At 36.5% G+C, this 15,837-nt stretch overlaps 2 protein-coding genes across 4 annotated transcripts; one reads left to right on the forward strand and one right to left on the reverse strand.

Moving 5' to 3' along the window:
- The first annotated feature begins 1,545 nt into the window (after positions 1 to 1,545).
- On the forward strand, positions 1,546 to 5,207 carry LOC121979453 (pentatricopeptide repeat-containing protein At4g13650-like). Of its 2 annotated transcripts, none has more exons than XM_042531444.1 (2): positions 1,546 to 1,862; positions 1,950 to 5,207. In XM_042531444.1, exons 1-2 carry the CDS (start codon positions 1,785 to 1,787, stop codon positions 5,037 to 5,039), a joined length of 3,168 nt encoding a protein of 1,055 aa, XP_042387378.1. In that variant the 5' UTR covers positions 1,546 to 1,784; the 3' UTR covers positions 5,040 to 5,207. The 2 variants fall into 2 exon arrangements, with proteins under 2 accessions (XP_042387378.1, XP_042387377.1); XM_042531443.1 differs by having other exon boundaries at positions 1,967 to 5,207.
- Positions 5,208 to 6,332: 1,125 nt separating this feature from the next.
- LOC121979454 (cationic amino acid transporter 2, vacuolar-like) lies at positions 6,333 to 15,590 on the reverse strand. Of its 2 annotated transcripts, XM_042531445.1 has the most exons (14): positions 15,398 to 15,590; positions 14,364 to 14,565; positions 14,113 to 14,197; positions 12,414 to 12,554; positions 12,208 to 12,326; positions 12,032 to 12,128; positions 11,704 to 11,876; positions 11,563 to 11,629; positions 10,699 to 10,857; positions 10,298 to 10,565; positions 7,638 to 7,746; positions 7,064 to 7,176; positions 6,913 to 6,988; positions 6,333 to 6,677 (listed from the first exon to the last, which is right to left on the reverse strand). In XM_042531445.1, the coding sequence occupies exons 1-14, from the start codon at positions 15,552 to 15,554 to the stop codon at positions 6,524 to 6,526; spliced, it is 1,920 nt and encodes a 639-aa protein (XP_042387379.1). In that variant the 5' UTR covers positions 15,555 to 15,590; the 3' UTR covers positions 6,333 to 6,523. The 2 variants fall into 2 exon arrangements, with proteins under 2 accessions (XP_042387379.1, XP_042387380.1); XM_042531446.1 differs by lacking the exons at positions 6,333 to 6,677; positions 6,913 to 6,988; positions 7,064 to 7,176 and having other exon boundaries at positions 7,733 to 8,013.
- Positions 15,591 to 15,837: the final 247 nt, after the last annotated feature.

Raw genomic sequence — 15,837 nt, forward strand, 5'->3', positions numbered from 1 at the left:
TAACCTCCCCCATGTTTTGACGCTGGGGACAAGCGAATCACCTTTTGCCACATTTATAGAGGGAGGTCCGACATCTAAAGTATAGTAACTATTACAATAAAAGAGAATAATTCTCACCCTTCCCTCAAGACTAATGGGAATGAAATCAAGATTTTGGAATGAAACCTAAAAATTTTGGTATGGATGAAACTCACCTCCTTCCTTGGGTTTTGATGGAATAGAAATGTAAATTAAGTTTTGAACAAAAATACCCTTAGTATATTTGTTCAATTTTTCTTTCATTTCACACTCTCTCTCCTTGTTCTCTCTCATCATATTTTTGTTCTCCTTATTCTATCATCACACTTTCTCTTTCAACATACTTTCTCTCTCCTCATTCTTTCTCATCACACATTCTCTATCATTTTTTCTTTATATTTTCTCTCATCACACTCTCTCTCCTCATTTTCTCTATTTTCATTCTCTTCCATCACACTTTCTCTCCCATTACACACTCTCTCCTCATTTTTTCATCATACTTTCTCTCTCCTCAATCTCTCTTACATTCTCTCTTCATTTTCTCTCATTACACTTTCTCTCTCATCACACACTCTCTCTCCTAATTTTATTTAATAACACTTTCTCTCTCATAATACTTTCTCTCTCCTCAATCTCTCATTTTATCTCTCTTCATTTTTCCTGTCACTCTTTCCCCTCTCAACCCACTTTTTCTCTTGTCATACTTTCTCTCTCCTCAATCTTTTATTTTCTCTTATCATACGTTCTCTCTCTTTATTTTCTTCCCTCACTTTCTCTCTCAGCACATTTTCTCTCTCATCGTACTTTTTCTCTTCTCAATCTCTTCTATCATGTACTCTCTCCTCATTTTCTCTCGTCATACTTTCTCTCTCTTCTTTTTTCCATCACACTTTCTCTTTCATCATATGTTTCTCTCACATTCAACTTTCTCTCCCATATAATTTTTTCTCTTATTTTCCACTAAGGGTAAAAAAAAGAAATTTAGGTTAATTCCGATTGAAAATATTCAACTAACCAAATATTATTGTTAAGAATGATACTCAAGTTCATACTCATTCTCATTCCATAATATTATGATATCCATTTCCATTCTGATTCATAAGAGAGAATCAAATGCCACCTAAATCATCATGATTTTACCCTTTACATGGGTTATAACAATTAATTAATAATTGTTATAATTTATAACAGTTGTAATATTCATTAATTTTTATGATGTTTTAATATTATTAAAATGATTACAATCAAATTTAATTTTTGTTATCAATTTATTAAAATAATTTTTTGATTTAAAAGTATTTTTTTAAAAAATTATTTTAACACATTATAACATCTACAATTTAGCTATTACACGCCATAATAGTTATTTTAACTGCTATAATAATAGAGAGTATTTTCTATATGAAATATCATTTTGATGATTCAGAGTGCCTCCTGACTTTATTAAAAAGATTTTTCTTATATTTTTTAAAAAATAAAAAGTTGGAAATAAAATAAAATTTGTGACCTAAACCCTAAACCACATATGGCCCGTTTTTTCTCACTTCTTTTATATTCTTTCCTTTTCTCCCCTCGCCCAACTGCGTCCTCCGCCTTCCATCCTTCCGTCGCCGCCCCTCGTCGTCCGGCCGGCTAGGAATTGGAAAAGAAGTGAACTCCCCTGCTACGTCCCATTCCACATATTCCTAGTTTCAGTAATAGCAAACTTCACTAGCTCGGGCTATCTCCAGGTAGAGACTCATGCATTTCAAACCTCATCGAGGCTTATGCTGGGGGTGCCATTTTCACTACGCCCTATATCATCCTCCTCGATCTTCTCCTCCTCGAAAAATAGCATCTTTAAGGTGACACTCCATTCCGATCACTCTTTTAGCGAGTTATAGTTTTCATATGTATGTATTTCCAGTCATGACTGTTTTCTCGTTGCAAAGTCTCTTCTTTTTGTCAGAAAAGTCAGCAGTCTCTATGCAGCTTGCCACGCTCAGGATGAATCAATTGAAGGAGAAGTGGAAGGCCATCCAACCGAGACAATGTCAAAAAGAGACGCCTTTACCGTTCTTAATGAAGTGGATGTTGGTGTTCGTGTTGGTCGTAGTTCACATGCTTCTCTGCTCGATTGTATACCTAATGTTGGTTCTTTAGTGGATGCTAGAGAGATACATACTAGGAATTTGAAGAAGCCATGCCACTTTGTTGGCACTCCGCAAAATTGTCAGGTTGATTCATATTTGGCATTCAGTGAAGGCACAATCAATTCGCTTGATGATATGCCTCACAGAACTTTATCTAACCACAAGATTGTGGGGCTACTTCAGAGAAAAGAGTACAACAAAGTTTTAAGCTGGTTTATGCGAATAATGAGAAACTGTGGTGATCCTCATTCCATTGTCATTGCTAGCGCCTTGCGAGCATGTTGTGGAAATAATAATTATTGGTTCCTTGGGCAACAAATTCATGCGAAGACAATAAGGTATGGTTTTGTTCGTGATTCTATTGTTGGCAATCCTTTGATTGATCTGTATTCGAAAAGTGGCGATGTAGATTCTGCACGGTCTGTATTTGAGGACCTAATGCTGAAGGATAGCATTTCATGGGTGGCCATGTTGTCTTGTCTTTCACAAAATGGGTTAGGAGGGGAAGCTCTTCATCTTTTTAGGGAGATGCTCCTTTATGGAATTGTTCTTACCCCTTATGTTCTCTCCAGTGTTCTCAGTGCTTGCACAAAGACTGATCTCTTTGAGCATGGTGAGTTGATCCATGCCCAAGTGGTTAAGCTAGGGTTCTCTTCTGAAACTGTCGTGGGCAATGCTCTTGTTACATTGTATTCACGGTGTGGAAGTCTGGTATTGGCGGAACAAATATTTAATGAGATGCGATGTCGTGATAGAGTCACATACAACACACTGATTTCTGGATATGCACAAAATGGGAAGAAGGAAACTCCTTTTCGTATTTTTGAACTTATGCAATGTGCAGGATTCAGACCTGACTCAATCACAATTGCTGCTCTTCTAACTGCTTGCAGCTCTATTGGAGATGTTCAGAGAGGAAAGCAGCTCCATTCTTATGTGCTTAAAGCTGGATTGTCTTCAGAATATATAATTGAGGGTTCCATTCTCGATCTCTATGTTAAATGTGCTGACATAGAAACTGCCCGTGAGTTTTTCAATACAACTGATAGAGGAAATGTTGTCTTGTGGAATGTAATGCTTGTTGCTTATGGTCAGATGGGTGATTTAGGAAAATCTTTTGATATGTTCTATCAGATGCAAAGTGAGGGCATGCAACCTAATCAATATACATATCCCAGCATACTAAGAACTTGCACTTATGTTGGTGATCTTGAACTCGGAGAACAAATTCATACGTTGACCATAAAGACGGGATTTGAGCTTAATGTTTATGTCAGTAGTGTACTCATAGATATGTATTCCAAATGTCGACACTTTGAGATGGCTAGGAATATTCTTGAAAGGCTCGACAAGAAAGATGTTGTCTCTTGGACTGCCATGATTGCTGGCTATGCACAGCATGACTTTTGCCTAGAAGCTCTTCGAACATTTGTGGAAATGCAATTGCATGGCATAAAAGCGGATAACATTGGCTTAGCTAGTGCTATTAGTTCATGTGCTGGAATCAAAGCCATCAAACAGGGATTGCAGATTCATGCACAGGCTTGTCTCAGTGGTTATGCAACAGATATTTCAATTGGAAATTCACTCATCAACTTATATGCCCGATGTGGTAGGACAAAGGAAGCCTATTCTGTGTTTGACAGTGTTAAGATTAAAGATGAGATTTCCTGGAATGGATTGATATCAGGATTTGCACAGAGTGGAAGCTGGGAGGAGGCTCTAAAGGTGTTTGAGAGAATGGACAAGTATGGTGTTAGGGCAAACATGTTTACATTTGGGTCTGCACTGAGTGCTTCTGCCAACATGGCTGAGATCAAACAAGGCAAGCAGATCCATGCTAGAATTATAAAAACTGGTTATGATTGTGAAATAGAAGCTGGTAATGCATTAATTTCGCTTTATGCTAAATGTGGTTTGATTGAAGATGCAAAAACTGAGTTCTTTATAATGCCTGAGAGGAATGAGATTTCATGGAATGCAATGATTACAGGCTATTCCCAACATGGGCATGGCCATGATGCACTAAAGCTTTTTGAGCAAATGAAGCAAGAAAAACTTAGACCAAATCATGTTACTTACATAGGCATTTTAGCTGCTTGTAGTCATATAGGTTTAGTAGATCAAGGGCTCGACTACTTCAGGTCAATGAAGGAAGAGCATTGTCTCCTTCCAAGGCCAGATCATTATGCTTGTATTGTGGATATTCTGGGACGCAGCGGACAACTTGTCCGTGCTAAAGAGTTCATCGAGGAGATGCCAACTGCCCCAGATGCTATGGTATGGAGAACCTTACTTAGTGCTTGTACAGTTCACAAGAACTTGGAAATTGGAGAAGTTGCAGCTAAGCATCTTCTGGAGTTAGAGCCAGATGATTCAGCCAGCTATGTACTCCTGTCAAACATCTATGCAGTGGCAAGGAAATGGGATTGCAGGGATGAGGTGAGGCAGTTAATGAAAGATAAAGGTGTTAAAAAAGAGCCTGGACGAAGTTGGATCGAAGTAAAGAATAAGGTTCATGCATTCTTTGTTGGAGATAAGTTGCATGAACAAGCAGATACAATCTATAAATTCTTGGAAGACTTGAACAACAGGGCGGCTGAAATAGGCTACACGCAAGATAAGTATTATTTATTACATGATTCAGAGCAAGATCAGAAAGACCACACAGCACACACCCACAGCGAGAAGCTTGCTGTTGCTTTTGGTTTAATGAGTTTGTCTCCAGAAATACCCCTCCTAGTGATGAAGAATCTTCGCGTGTGTAGCGACTGCCATAATTGGATGAAATTTGTTTCAAGTCTTGCATGCCGAGCAATCGTATTACGTGATCCCTATCGGTTTCATCATTTTGATAAAGGAAGCTGCTCGTGCGGAGACTATTGGTGAAATTTTAGGATCTGATTGTTCAAACAAGGTACCAGTGTGATACTATGTAAATGCTAGTTACTTGCAATGTAAGGATATAAATGCCCTATTGATTCAGCAGTTAGAAAGGAAACAAAAACAAAATATTATTGGCAGATGGCTAATGCATTGTCTTAACTTTTGTTGTTATGTTGACATCTGAAAATCCAAGGAATGAAGATCCATGTGTTTGGAGGGTTTCGGCACTGCCTAGTTACACATAAAAGGTCCTATCATCACACACAAGGCTTTGAGGCTTTGGGTGGGTTCTAGGAGGTTAGATGAGTAAGGAGACAAAGACAAGATAGGGAAGGTGAACATTCGAGTTTTCATTATTTTTGTTACAAAACTTGATCCAATCAAACCAGGTGTGCAGCTTACAAATGAACTAAGCTAGTTAAGAGAAGACGATTGGATTGTTTGTTTATTTTCATGTCATTTGAGGAGCGGACTGTCATGGTTAGGGGTGTAATTTGATCTAAACGGTAAGAAGCTCGAGCTTGGCTTTGATCATTTTTCTCTGAGCTTAGCTTGAGTTTGATTAGAGTTTTAATTCTAAGCTCGAGCTTCATTCGTAATGAAATAAATAGTTTATGTGGCTCGAGCTTAATTTAAAAATAGTCTGTTTAAAAATTAAACGAGTTTAGTTCGAATTTATTTTAGATATTTAGTTATAATAATTATTAAGATATTATTATATTTATAATTCATGTGACGTATCATAAAGAGAAGTCATGTTGTGCATTGCATGATGCACGATTGTGTGATGAGCAACAATTTTTTTTCTTTTAAATTTTTTTTAGCTTGTAGTTAAGTCATTTGGAGTTTTGCTTTTCAGTTGTATGGGTTGATTTATATTATTAAGTACAAAATAAAAAAATTCAAATCAAAAAATATTTTAGGTGCTCACAAGGTGTGCGATGCTTCAAAACTCTATATATATAAAGAGAGAGTAGGTGTTCTAATATGTTGTCCTGTCCTGACTCCCCATGCGCAATACATTCAGACTTTTAGGCGATATCGAGCAAAACCTATATGCATTTGTTGGGCGCCCAACGTGGATGACTAAGTGCACGCGGATCACTCGGAAGTGTTCCGAGCCCCCTGATTGCTCTCAAGCTCAACTCGTTAACTAAATCGAACGAATATTTTTTTTTCAAACCGAGACCCTAGTAGTTCACAAGTAGTTTAACTCGTTTACACTCCTATACATGGTGGAGCCAGATTCCAAACACCTATATGATCATATTTTCGAAAGAGGTCATGGCAAGGCAATTTATGAAACTTCGAAATCCTTCAAGTTGTTGTGCATCGTTTACATATTGATGCATAAAGCAATAATATATACCCCCATAAAATCAATTTGTGAACAAACTATTTACACTCCTTGGGAGGTAGTAGCAGTCATGTATGTTACAATTCTTCTTTCACAAGTGGTACATGGTAAATGGCTGTGATGGGTGGTTCTATGCCACATACCCTGAGGTTCTGATCACTTCATCCGCATGCGCCGCGGGAACATATACTACGTCGGACAGAGAACTGTGGCTTCTCCCGTAGAGCGTGTACACGATAACCCCCAGCAACAACCAGAGAGAAACACGGAGCCATGTCCCAACACTAGCATCCAAAGACAATCAAATATGACTTGAGAGTTAGATCATGGCAAGCTGTTTGTTGTTGGTGATTAGCCATCTAGAATCAAGTTTTTATTCTAAACCATTTCTATGGCATTGAGCATATCCTTGTCTAGTCTACAACACTACTAATTCCGAATTGTTTTGTACCTAAAGCATTCCTGTGAAGCAACAGTCGGAAAGATGGAGGTATGGAACATAAGAGATTCCCAACTCACCCGAGATTTACCAGCAGATACACGTTAATGAGGATGCTACAAACGGGGAGAAATGGAACAAACGGGCATATAAAACCTGCAGAGATCCGACATCCATTATCACCATTCTACTGTAACTTATCAGAATGCAAAGAACATAATCATAGAGTACCTCCGCTGTGTCCAAAGCTGTGGCGAGCATCATCTTGATCTATCCAAGAAAGCACAGACAAACCAACTAGAAGAAGTAAGCCCCCGACTGAGCATGTAGTGTACCGGAGGAAACTATAAAGATGTGATTGGAAGGCCATTAGAAGCTGCTAGAAGATGACACCAAAATATGTTTGTCCAGCCATAAATGAAATTCACCGGTAGCTTATTTATATTTTATGTATAGTTCACGTTGGCATGGTCCCTATGTTCGACATTGGAGCAAAATCAAATACTAGGTAAAGCTCAGAATCTAGGAAGAAAAAGATTTTAAAAAAATTACTTGAAGAGAATCCTGTGAAATTTATAGGTGGGAAATTATAACTGCTACAATAATTTCCTATGGATAGGACTAAAATACGCTGGGTCTAGCATCAGTATATGCTCCATTTTATCTTCTGCTGTCTATCAACATATAAATTTGCAACTACAGTATTTCTTCAAATAAATCAAGGAAATGAGGATTATTGTTTTAACTGAAAGTTCTAAAATTGATATCAAATTCTTAAACAGACAAAATTTAATGTATAACTTACTTAGGGAAGAATGAATACGAAGCTGATGTAGCGAGGATAAGCACTCCAATGCAAACTAATGCGATGCTCCAACCTGCTCTCTGCCGCCGTGTTTGTTCGTTCAAATTCTCTGCAACCGAGTTGAGAGACAAAAACCATTAGGCCTATACAAAGGACTCCCATATAACAACTGGCTAGTCTTCCATGAAGAGCTACAACTATACAAACACAACTATTAGCTCTGATATTTATGATAGGTATCCAGGTTATTATCCAAAATACATTTGTAGAAGTTTGATGATGGTTTGACAAATCAGCCAATCTCGGCTGAATCCAATCTGACTTTTTCTTGTGATCTTGAGAAAACTTGGAAAAGTAGGTATGAATCAGCAGAAGTCTGGCAAAATCAACAGAAATAGGGGTTCAAAGTTAGAATTGGGTGAGACCTCACCTGAAACTGAGAAGACAAGAAGTAGTGAGGGGAGGCATAGAATGCTTTTGCAAGAAGCAACAATCTTTTGGTGCAGCTGCGTGCGAAAGAAGCATTGTTGCATGGTTAAGATGCTTGGTAATCACATTTTTACATTTATTTTTAATATTTTATAATTTAATAATTCAATTATTAATATTATTAGACAAATTATATATTGTTCTGGTGTCACTAATACAATTATTATAATGCTATCAGTTAATATTTATAAATACCATATTTTAAATGTAAATTTTTTAAAACATAATAAAATAATCTTATAACTATTCCTTAGTAATTATTATTTATTATTTGTTTTTTTGAATATAAATTAGCATTTTAATAATAATAAATATAATTAGATTAATAGTAAGGTTAGAATTCAGAACCTGTTAATTATTTGATATCTTAACATCTCAACCGTTATTATAAATCATAGTTTAACATAATTAGACGAATTTTATATAATTTTGATGTGTAATCAACTCAACCGTTCATTATATTATAAACTTATAATTTATAGCATTTTTTTAAATACTAGTTAAGTACATACCACATTTTTTAATTAAATACTTTTATTGAAGAATTGTAGAATACGATACTTATTTAATTCTGTTCTTTATTTATAAATCAGCAGTTCATTAAAAACTCAGTGACTTAATAATTAATAACCCAATTACTATGTAAATTTTTTTTAGATAATTCAGATGTTATTGAATGAATCATTAGTTATTGTGAAATAATAGTTTAATAACCATATTTTTAGTGAATAACATAATGAGCATCTTTCTTTAATAATATATACGAATAGCTGAAGAATTTTTTGTTAAATATTTGACATATTATTAATAATTATTTAATATAATTTATCAAATATTTTTTATGTTCAAGATGCATTTAAATCAGTATAAGCTTACATTAAATAATTATAAAAAAGTGAAACATGCAAATAGAATAATGCAGAATTTAATAATCCGAATTAATGTAGAATTTGTTATTTCTTTGACAAGGTAAAATCCAAGCTCATTTATTTTTCTTACTTCCTATAATGGCAAGAGCCACATGGCGGGTCAATGACTCAGTCAACACGGAGCTCGATTAGTCCGACTCAAGTAGGAGCTCGGGTCAAGTTAGCCTAACTCACGACAAACTCAAGTCAGACCAGACCGACTCTTCAAAGCTTCGGCTAAGTCAACCAACCCACGATCAAGTTCCAACTCAAGTCAATTCGACACAAGGCGGAGCTCAAGTCCGACCAATCATATCGTTCCCAAGCTCGGATGCAACATGGCGGTTATGATGGTGCTTGTTATAGAAAGGTGCACCCTTTGGTGAAGAGGAAAGAGGTACGTCCTTTGGGAATCTTGACCGTCCTTCACTCCCTATATAAGTAATGGTGTCATTATCGAGAGGTACACTATGATGTGCTATTTCACTTCTTTACTATTTTCTCCTTTAAGCTCTCCTTCAAAATTTGACTTGAGATTCAAAGGGATCCTGCCAAGGTTCATCTGCCTTTTGACTCTTTTCTAGTGCTAGTTTTCCTTACTAATTTGCCACCGTCCTTCAAAATTTGACTTGAGTGTCGAAGGGATCTTGCCAAGGTTCGCCTCCCTTTTTGACTCTTTCCTGTGCTAGTTTTTCTTACCAATTTGCCATCGTCGGACACCTCCACTAAAGCTAGACATATGATCACCAAGTGTCTCGGAGTCCTTGCATTGCTCGGCCCTACCGATCCGACAGAAGCCGACCTAAGAGGAGCCGACCTAACTCACATCCGACCTATCAAAAGAACTCGGCTGTGAACACACTGAAGTACTTTATCTTATACATCAAACATTTTCTTATTTTCCTACCAATTTTAATCCCATGGATCCCACTAATTCAATATAGATGGTATTAGTTTTCTTGTCAGTCGATACCAATATTGACACCAATACCAATTCCACCACCCATATTACACCTACGGACTAAATATCACATATGGTCATTCATACAGGACTAAACTTTTACATGCATTCATATGGCTATTAACCCTAAACAAACTGATATATTGACGATGCATACTAAACAAATAGGTATGTAATCATGAGGCTATAAGTATGTGCAATTGAGCTCATGCATAACTAAATAGTGATGTATGAAATCGACAATTAGTGACCAATAAAGAAATGCACAGCTCAGGGATTTCATTGATTTAAGTCATTATTACCTTTGTTACTTTCCTTTGCAATCAGAGGATAATCAGATGATTCCACAGAAACTTCTTGAGATATGCCATCATCTTGGTCTTGGTTACTGCAGATAATTCTAGAAGAATCTGCCTTTTCCCCATTATTTTGAAAATTATAGTGAAATGAAACTGAATCAATTGATTGCTGGAGAAATGATGGCAGTGGAACCTCACTTGGTGGAACATATCTCAGTATCAAGATTGAAACTGCAACTATGGTGAATGCAAGAAGTGTGCCAACACTGACCTATGCATTACAGAGTAAACCAAATGCAAGGTGGTTATTACTGAGAATACTGCAGTTTCTCACATTTTTTTTCTCAGAATCAATTGAAGGTGAAAAACTATGCAAAAACACAGTAGGTCCTCAAGTTATTTACCATTCCAGCTAGTTGTGAAACGTCCATAAAGAATGCTAGGGATGCTGCAAAAATCCCAGTTACAATTGTGCTCTTCACTGGAACTTGTGTGCGCTCATTAACATCAGAGAAAAATGATGGCAACAATCCATCTCTAGCCATTGCCATCAGTATTCTAGGCTGAGAAACGAAATTCAGAATTCAGAATATTTGTACATTGCATTACCATGACTAGTTACATAGCCATAGCCAACTGAAACAATAAGAAAGTAACATATTGAAGAAAAAAAAAAAAAAAGACAGCCGGTGCACGAAGCTCCCGTTATGCGGAGTCCCGGGAAAGGATCCATTGTACACAGCCTTACCTTGCTTTTTGCAAGAGGCTGTTTCTAGGGTTTGAACCCGTGACCTTTTGGTCACAAAGCAACAACTTTACCATTGCGCCAAGGCTCCCCTTCAACATATTGAAGATTAGCTGAACAGAAATCACAAAGAAATGATCTCGTTGCTAAAATTTTCAAACAAATACATTCAGTATGTCAAATAGTATTAGAGCAACAATAGCCGAAGTAACGGCAAAACTAGTCTGGCTCAGTGCTGTCTCTTCTGAGACCTCATCTAAAATTATTGACAATTGTTCTCCTGTTGTCAAAAAGACCTGCTTATGAAGGACATAAGAAATTGCTTAATAATTTCTGTTTTCATTTTTATCTAGTATGTGTGTTGGCTAAAACACTCATTTATACATGCTTGGAGCAATTGATTACATAAATGTTGTGCCAATCAGTTATGCTTTGAATTCTTTGCATCAGTCTACAATATTAAATAACATTATGAATTTGCTAAAGAAAACAAAAAAGATATAGGGCTCCACTTATTTTGCACCTGTGGGAGAATGGAACCCATCAAAGATGAGCAAAGCGCAAGACAAGCACCTGAGGTGATTATGTACCTGGTTATCAAGAAGTCATGAGAACTCAGGAGGATATTACAGAAATAAGGTAGATGAACAGGCGAGCAACTTACACTGCCCAGTGAACATCATTCCTTGCAAATGCAGATGATATTGGAGTGTCAGGGTCCATAGTAAAATATGGAACCAAGCCAACAATAACTACAGAGACCATCATATACAGTGAACAACATAAAGCCAGAGAAGTTGCTATTCCAAAAGGTAAATCTCTCTGAGGATTCTTAACCTGCAGCAAGGGATTTTTCTTAAACAAGAAAATGTGCTAATGAGGGAAAAAGGGAACAACAATTACACATCATTTTTCAAAATCCATATAATCACAATCAACACAATTTAATCAGGCGGATCAGGATCACTAAAAGTAAAATAAATAAACCTTACCTCCTCAGCAGTGCTGGCAACAGAATCAAATCCTATATATGCAAAGAAGACTGTTGCTGAACCAGCAAGTACTCCATTTATGCCATAAGGGAAATAACTGAAACATCAGAATACACAATTAGAAACTTAAAGGATCAATCGAAATCCTTGAATGGAATGTTCTGTTGTAAATTTACCCGCCAGCTACAGTGTACCCAACCCATCCAGTCTTGAAGCCAAGATATCCACCAGCAATGATGACAAATAACAGGACACAAACATTTAAAGTAGTGATAATTCCTTGTACAAATGTGCTCTGCAAGATAAAAACATCAAAAGTTAAGAACCTAGCAAGCAAACTGCATGAGATTAGCATCAAAATGCCTTGTTCTTAGTGTCATACCTCTTTTATCCCTATGCATAATAATGCAGTCACAAGCAACACTAGAATAGCAGCACAGGGATCGACCACAATATCAGTGCCTGGAATCTGAATACGTGCCAAAAATGAAGGTAGACTATCTTTTCCACCAAAAACTAATGCCTGAAACAATTCATTAAAGAGAACCAAGAGTCAAGATAATTTTTTTCCACAATATTGCCATTTCTCCAAGAACATCAGTTGTCAAATCCTTTATGGAGTTGTTTATATTTGTTAAAAGAATGCATTCAGAAAAGATCAGAGAAAACACAGAAAGAAACTACTGCTAACAAATTTCCATATTGATGATGAATTGCTGAATCCAAGAATCAATTTGATTTCATAAACAAAAGATCCACTTTAAGTTAAAGGTTATTAAACTTGCAGTTTTTTGGAGTGTAAAAAAAAAAGAATTTCTATAATACTAATTTTTCATTGAGGTCAAGTTTTTTTTTTTTTTTTACATGGGTATAGATGAGCCTACCAATCATATTCAAGATAAACTTCCTTGGTATAAATGAACAGTGGATGTCCTAATGGATTAAACTTGGAGAAGGAACTATAGATGCTTGAATTATTGAGATAAACTTTAGAAACTTAAGGTTTTAAGTAAAATTAACTCTAGTTAACCAACAGCTGCTTGATCTAGTGTTAAAAGAGCTAGATCTAAAGGATTTTCCATCAAACACTAGGGTTCTAATATGTATAATGATACTATTAGAAAATGTTTAACACTAGGGTTCACGGTCAAAGACGAACATTCAAATATAAATATGTCAAATATAGATTTCTAACTTTTAATAATAAGAACAAATAGATAATAGTTAAGGCATTAGAAACTAAACTTATTGTTAGAGCTATAGGGCCTAAAATTATTGTTATTCTAGATATATAGAATCTATTGTTCAACAAGGAGATATTGAGTAGGATATGTTGATGAAGATTCATAAGTAGAATAAAGGGTGGATAGTTGAAATGGAGGAAACTATTAAAGTCTTGTGTGATGGCTATCTACCTGCTAAGGTTAAAAGAAAACTTTATAATTGTGGCATGATCGGTCATACTCATATTGTGCAGCTCAAAAATAGCATGTATAAAAAGTTGATATACTAATGATGAGAATGTTAAGATGGACCTGTGAAATTACTAGAATAGACCAAAACAATCCAATGACTATCCAAGAACAATTAATGTATCAGTAGATGATAAAATGAGAGACAATAGATTAAGCTGCCATGTCATATATTCAATAATGTCCAAAAAAAAGTGCACAATCACAATTGAAGATGTAAGTGGTAGAAGAAAATCAAGGAAAACTCTACGTTAATGCAATTAAAATAAGAAAATTGAATACTAGCAGTAATACAATCCCGCATAGATTACCAACAGGCACCCCCAAAATACAAAATGAGAAATCTTAACATGCATGAGGATGTGATGAACAATACTTAGCTATGTGAGCACTTGTTGGTTGTCAAAGAATCGAAACATCTTTGCATCAAAATGAATGAGTAATAAAGTGCAACAAAAAAATTCCCAGCTATGAGCACAAAACAATTGGCAAGTACAAAGGCAAGAATGATTTAGAGGGATATAATTATCTTAGAAATGGCATCTGTTGGTATAAATGAGTAAGCAATCAACTTAGATAAAAAGGCTGAGGTGATGGAAACTCACTAACCAAGTTTGGAGATATGCCACGTGCAACGGCTGACCCGCCAATTGTATATTCAAGAATTAAAGCCCAGCCAATAATCCAAGCAACACTGGCAAGAAAGATAACAAACATAAAATAGCAACTAGTTTATATCTAACAGAATGACTAATAAGCATCATTCTACAATCACAATCTAATAAATTTGTTTTTCATGTTAACACATTCCCACAATTTTAAATGCTCAAGTAATTGTTATTGAAAAATCAAATAATTACCCTTCTCCAACACAAATATACGAATAGTGGTAGGCACTTCCTGCAGAAGGGCAGCGGCTTGAAAGCTCCGCGTAGCAGAAAGCTGAAAAAGCAGCTGCTATCCCAGCTATGAGAAAGGAGATGGTGAGAGCTGGTCCTGCATTCTCTCTGGCGACAGTACCAACAAGAACATAGACTCCGGCACCTATTGTCGAACCAACACCTATATAAAATAGGAAGAAAATTTCAAATATGGCATCAACATCCAAGAATCTTTCTCGGAGTAGTGAACAAAAATGTAAGAAGTATAACAATAGGTTGAAGTAAGATTAGTGTTAAAAGCAGGATTATATTTTAACAAAAAACTCAAATTGACAGTGGAGATAAGAAAGATAATGAGGAAGCACACAACATGAACATAGACTAATATCTTCAGGCTTCAATACACTTAAAGCAACAAAAATAACCATTTCCTACCATCCATTCCTTATATCTATCCACAATCTTCTATTGTTTCTATGAGCTTCAAACTAATTTCATGGGTACCGTACCAAGTTGATCAAAAGTATAATCAGCAGGGAACCATGACGACAAGTAAAAATAACAGGACAAAACCAGGTAATATGTCAATTTAACTTTACAATCAAGAAAACTAACAAACTTCTGGATATATAAGGTGCGAAATTAGCTTGGAAGTTGAGAAAAAGAGCAGTGCAAAACTCTTTCCTACGTGCATAACATGTAGAACAAAATTCACGCTAAAAACAAAAAAAAGTAGATCCAATTGTATGCACCCTGAACAAAAGGAAACGAAACGATGACAAGTACTTTCTAGATAAGGGGGAATTGCATCAGTCGTCAAATTCAGCGACTGCAGCAAAGATATCCATTTTCCTTCCCTTACAATGAAATCAATAACCAAACGACTAAAATCATCAAAACTATTAATTTTCAGGAAAAAAAGGAAACAGATTAACGCACTACTCACGATGATAGACTAGAAGCACAAAACGATTAAAAAGCACAGGAGAGGACAAAAGGAATGAACTTCATACCTATGGTCACAAGCTGCGGAACCGACAACGCCTTGGCGAGCTTTTGCCCTCCGCCGGCTCTTTTGTGATTAGAGTCCACCTGCTTCCGCCTCGTCAGGCAGCGGAACTTCGCGCCGGCGCCCCCTCTCTCCTTCGCTGTCCCCGCCTCAATTCCCATCCCTTCTCCCACTAGTCGCCGTCGTCCCTTTGCTCGTCCGAAAAAGAAGGTTATTTATTCTTGAGAACGAGCCAATTGGGGAGTACACAATAATTAAACTGATCAGGATCCCTCCATTCCTCGTTGCAAAATCAAAACGAATTGACGCATCTCTTCCGTCCAAATTCAAGGGTCCCCCAAATGAACGACGGATCGTCCCAAAAGTACGATGACACTCGGAGAGGACCGGAAAGTCCGGAAAACGCCACAAGAACTGGACATGTGGCTGTGGGGTCAACTAAGA

Source organism: Zingiber officinale, chromosome 5A (assembly GCF_018446385.1).
Source record: "Zingiber officinale cultivar Zhangliang chromosome 5A, Zo_v1.1, whole genome shotgun sequence".
Taxonomy (NCBI): domain Eukaryota; kingdom Viridiplantae; phylum Streptophyta; class Magnoliopsida; order Zingiberales; family Zingiberaceae; genus Zingiber; species Zingiber officinale.

What these genes read in the sequence shown, in the direction of transcription:
- LOC121979453 (XM_042531443.1), top strand. Translation starts at nt 1,759, where the DNA reads ATGCATTTCAAACCTCATCGAGGCTTATGCTGGGGGTGCCATTTTCAC. An exon ending in CGAAAAATAGCATCTTTAAG is followed by an intron (nt 1,863 to 1,966) that starts GTGACACTCCAT and finishes TCTTTTTGTCAG; the next exon opens with AAAAGTCAGCAGTCTCTATG.
- LOC121979454 (XM_042531445.1), bottom strand. Translation starts at nt 15,554, where the DNA reads ATGGGAATTGAGGCGGGGACAGCGAAGGAGAGAGGGGGCGCCGGCGCG. An exon ending in TATGCATAGGGATAAAAGAG is followed by an intron (nt 12,327 to 12,413) that starts GTATGACACTAA and finishes TTTATCTTGCAG; the next exon opens with AGCACATTTGTACAAGGAAT. An exon ending in TCGTATTCATTCTTCCCTAA is followed by an intron (nt 7,177 to 7,637) that starts GTAAGTTATACA and finishes ACATCTTTATAG; the next exon opens with TTTCCTCCGGTACACTACAT.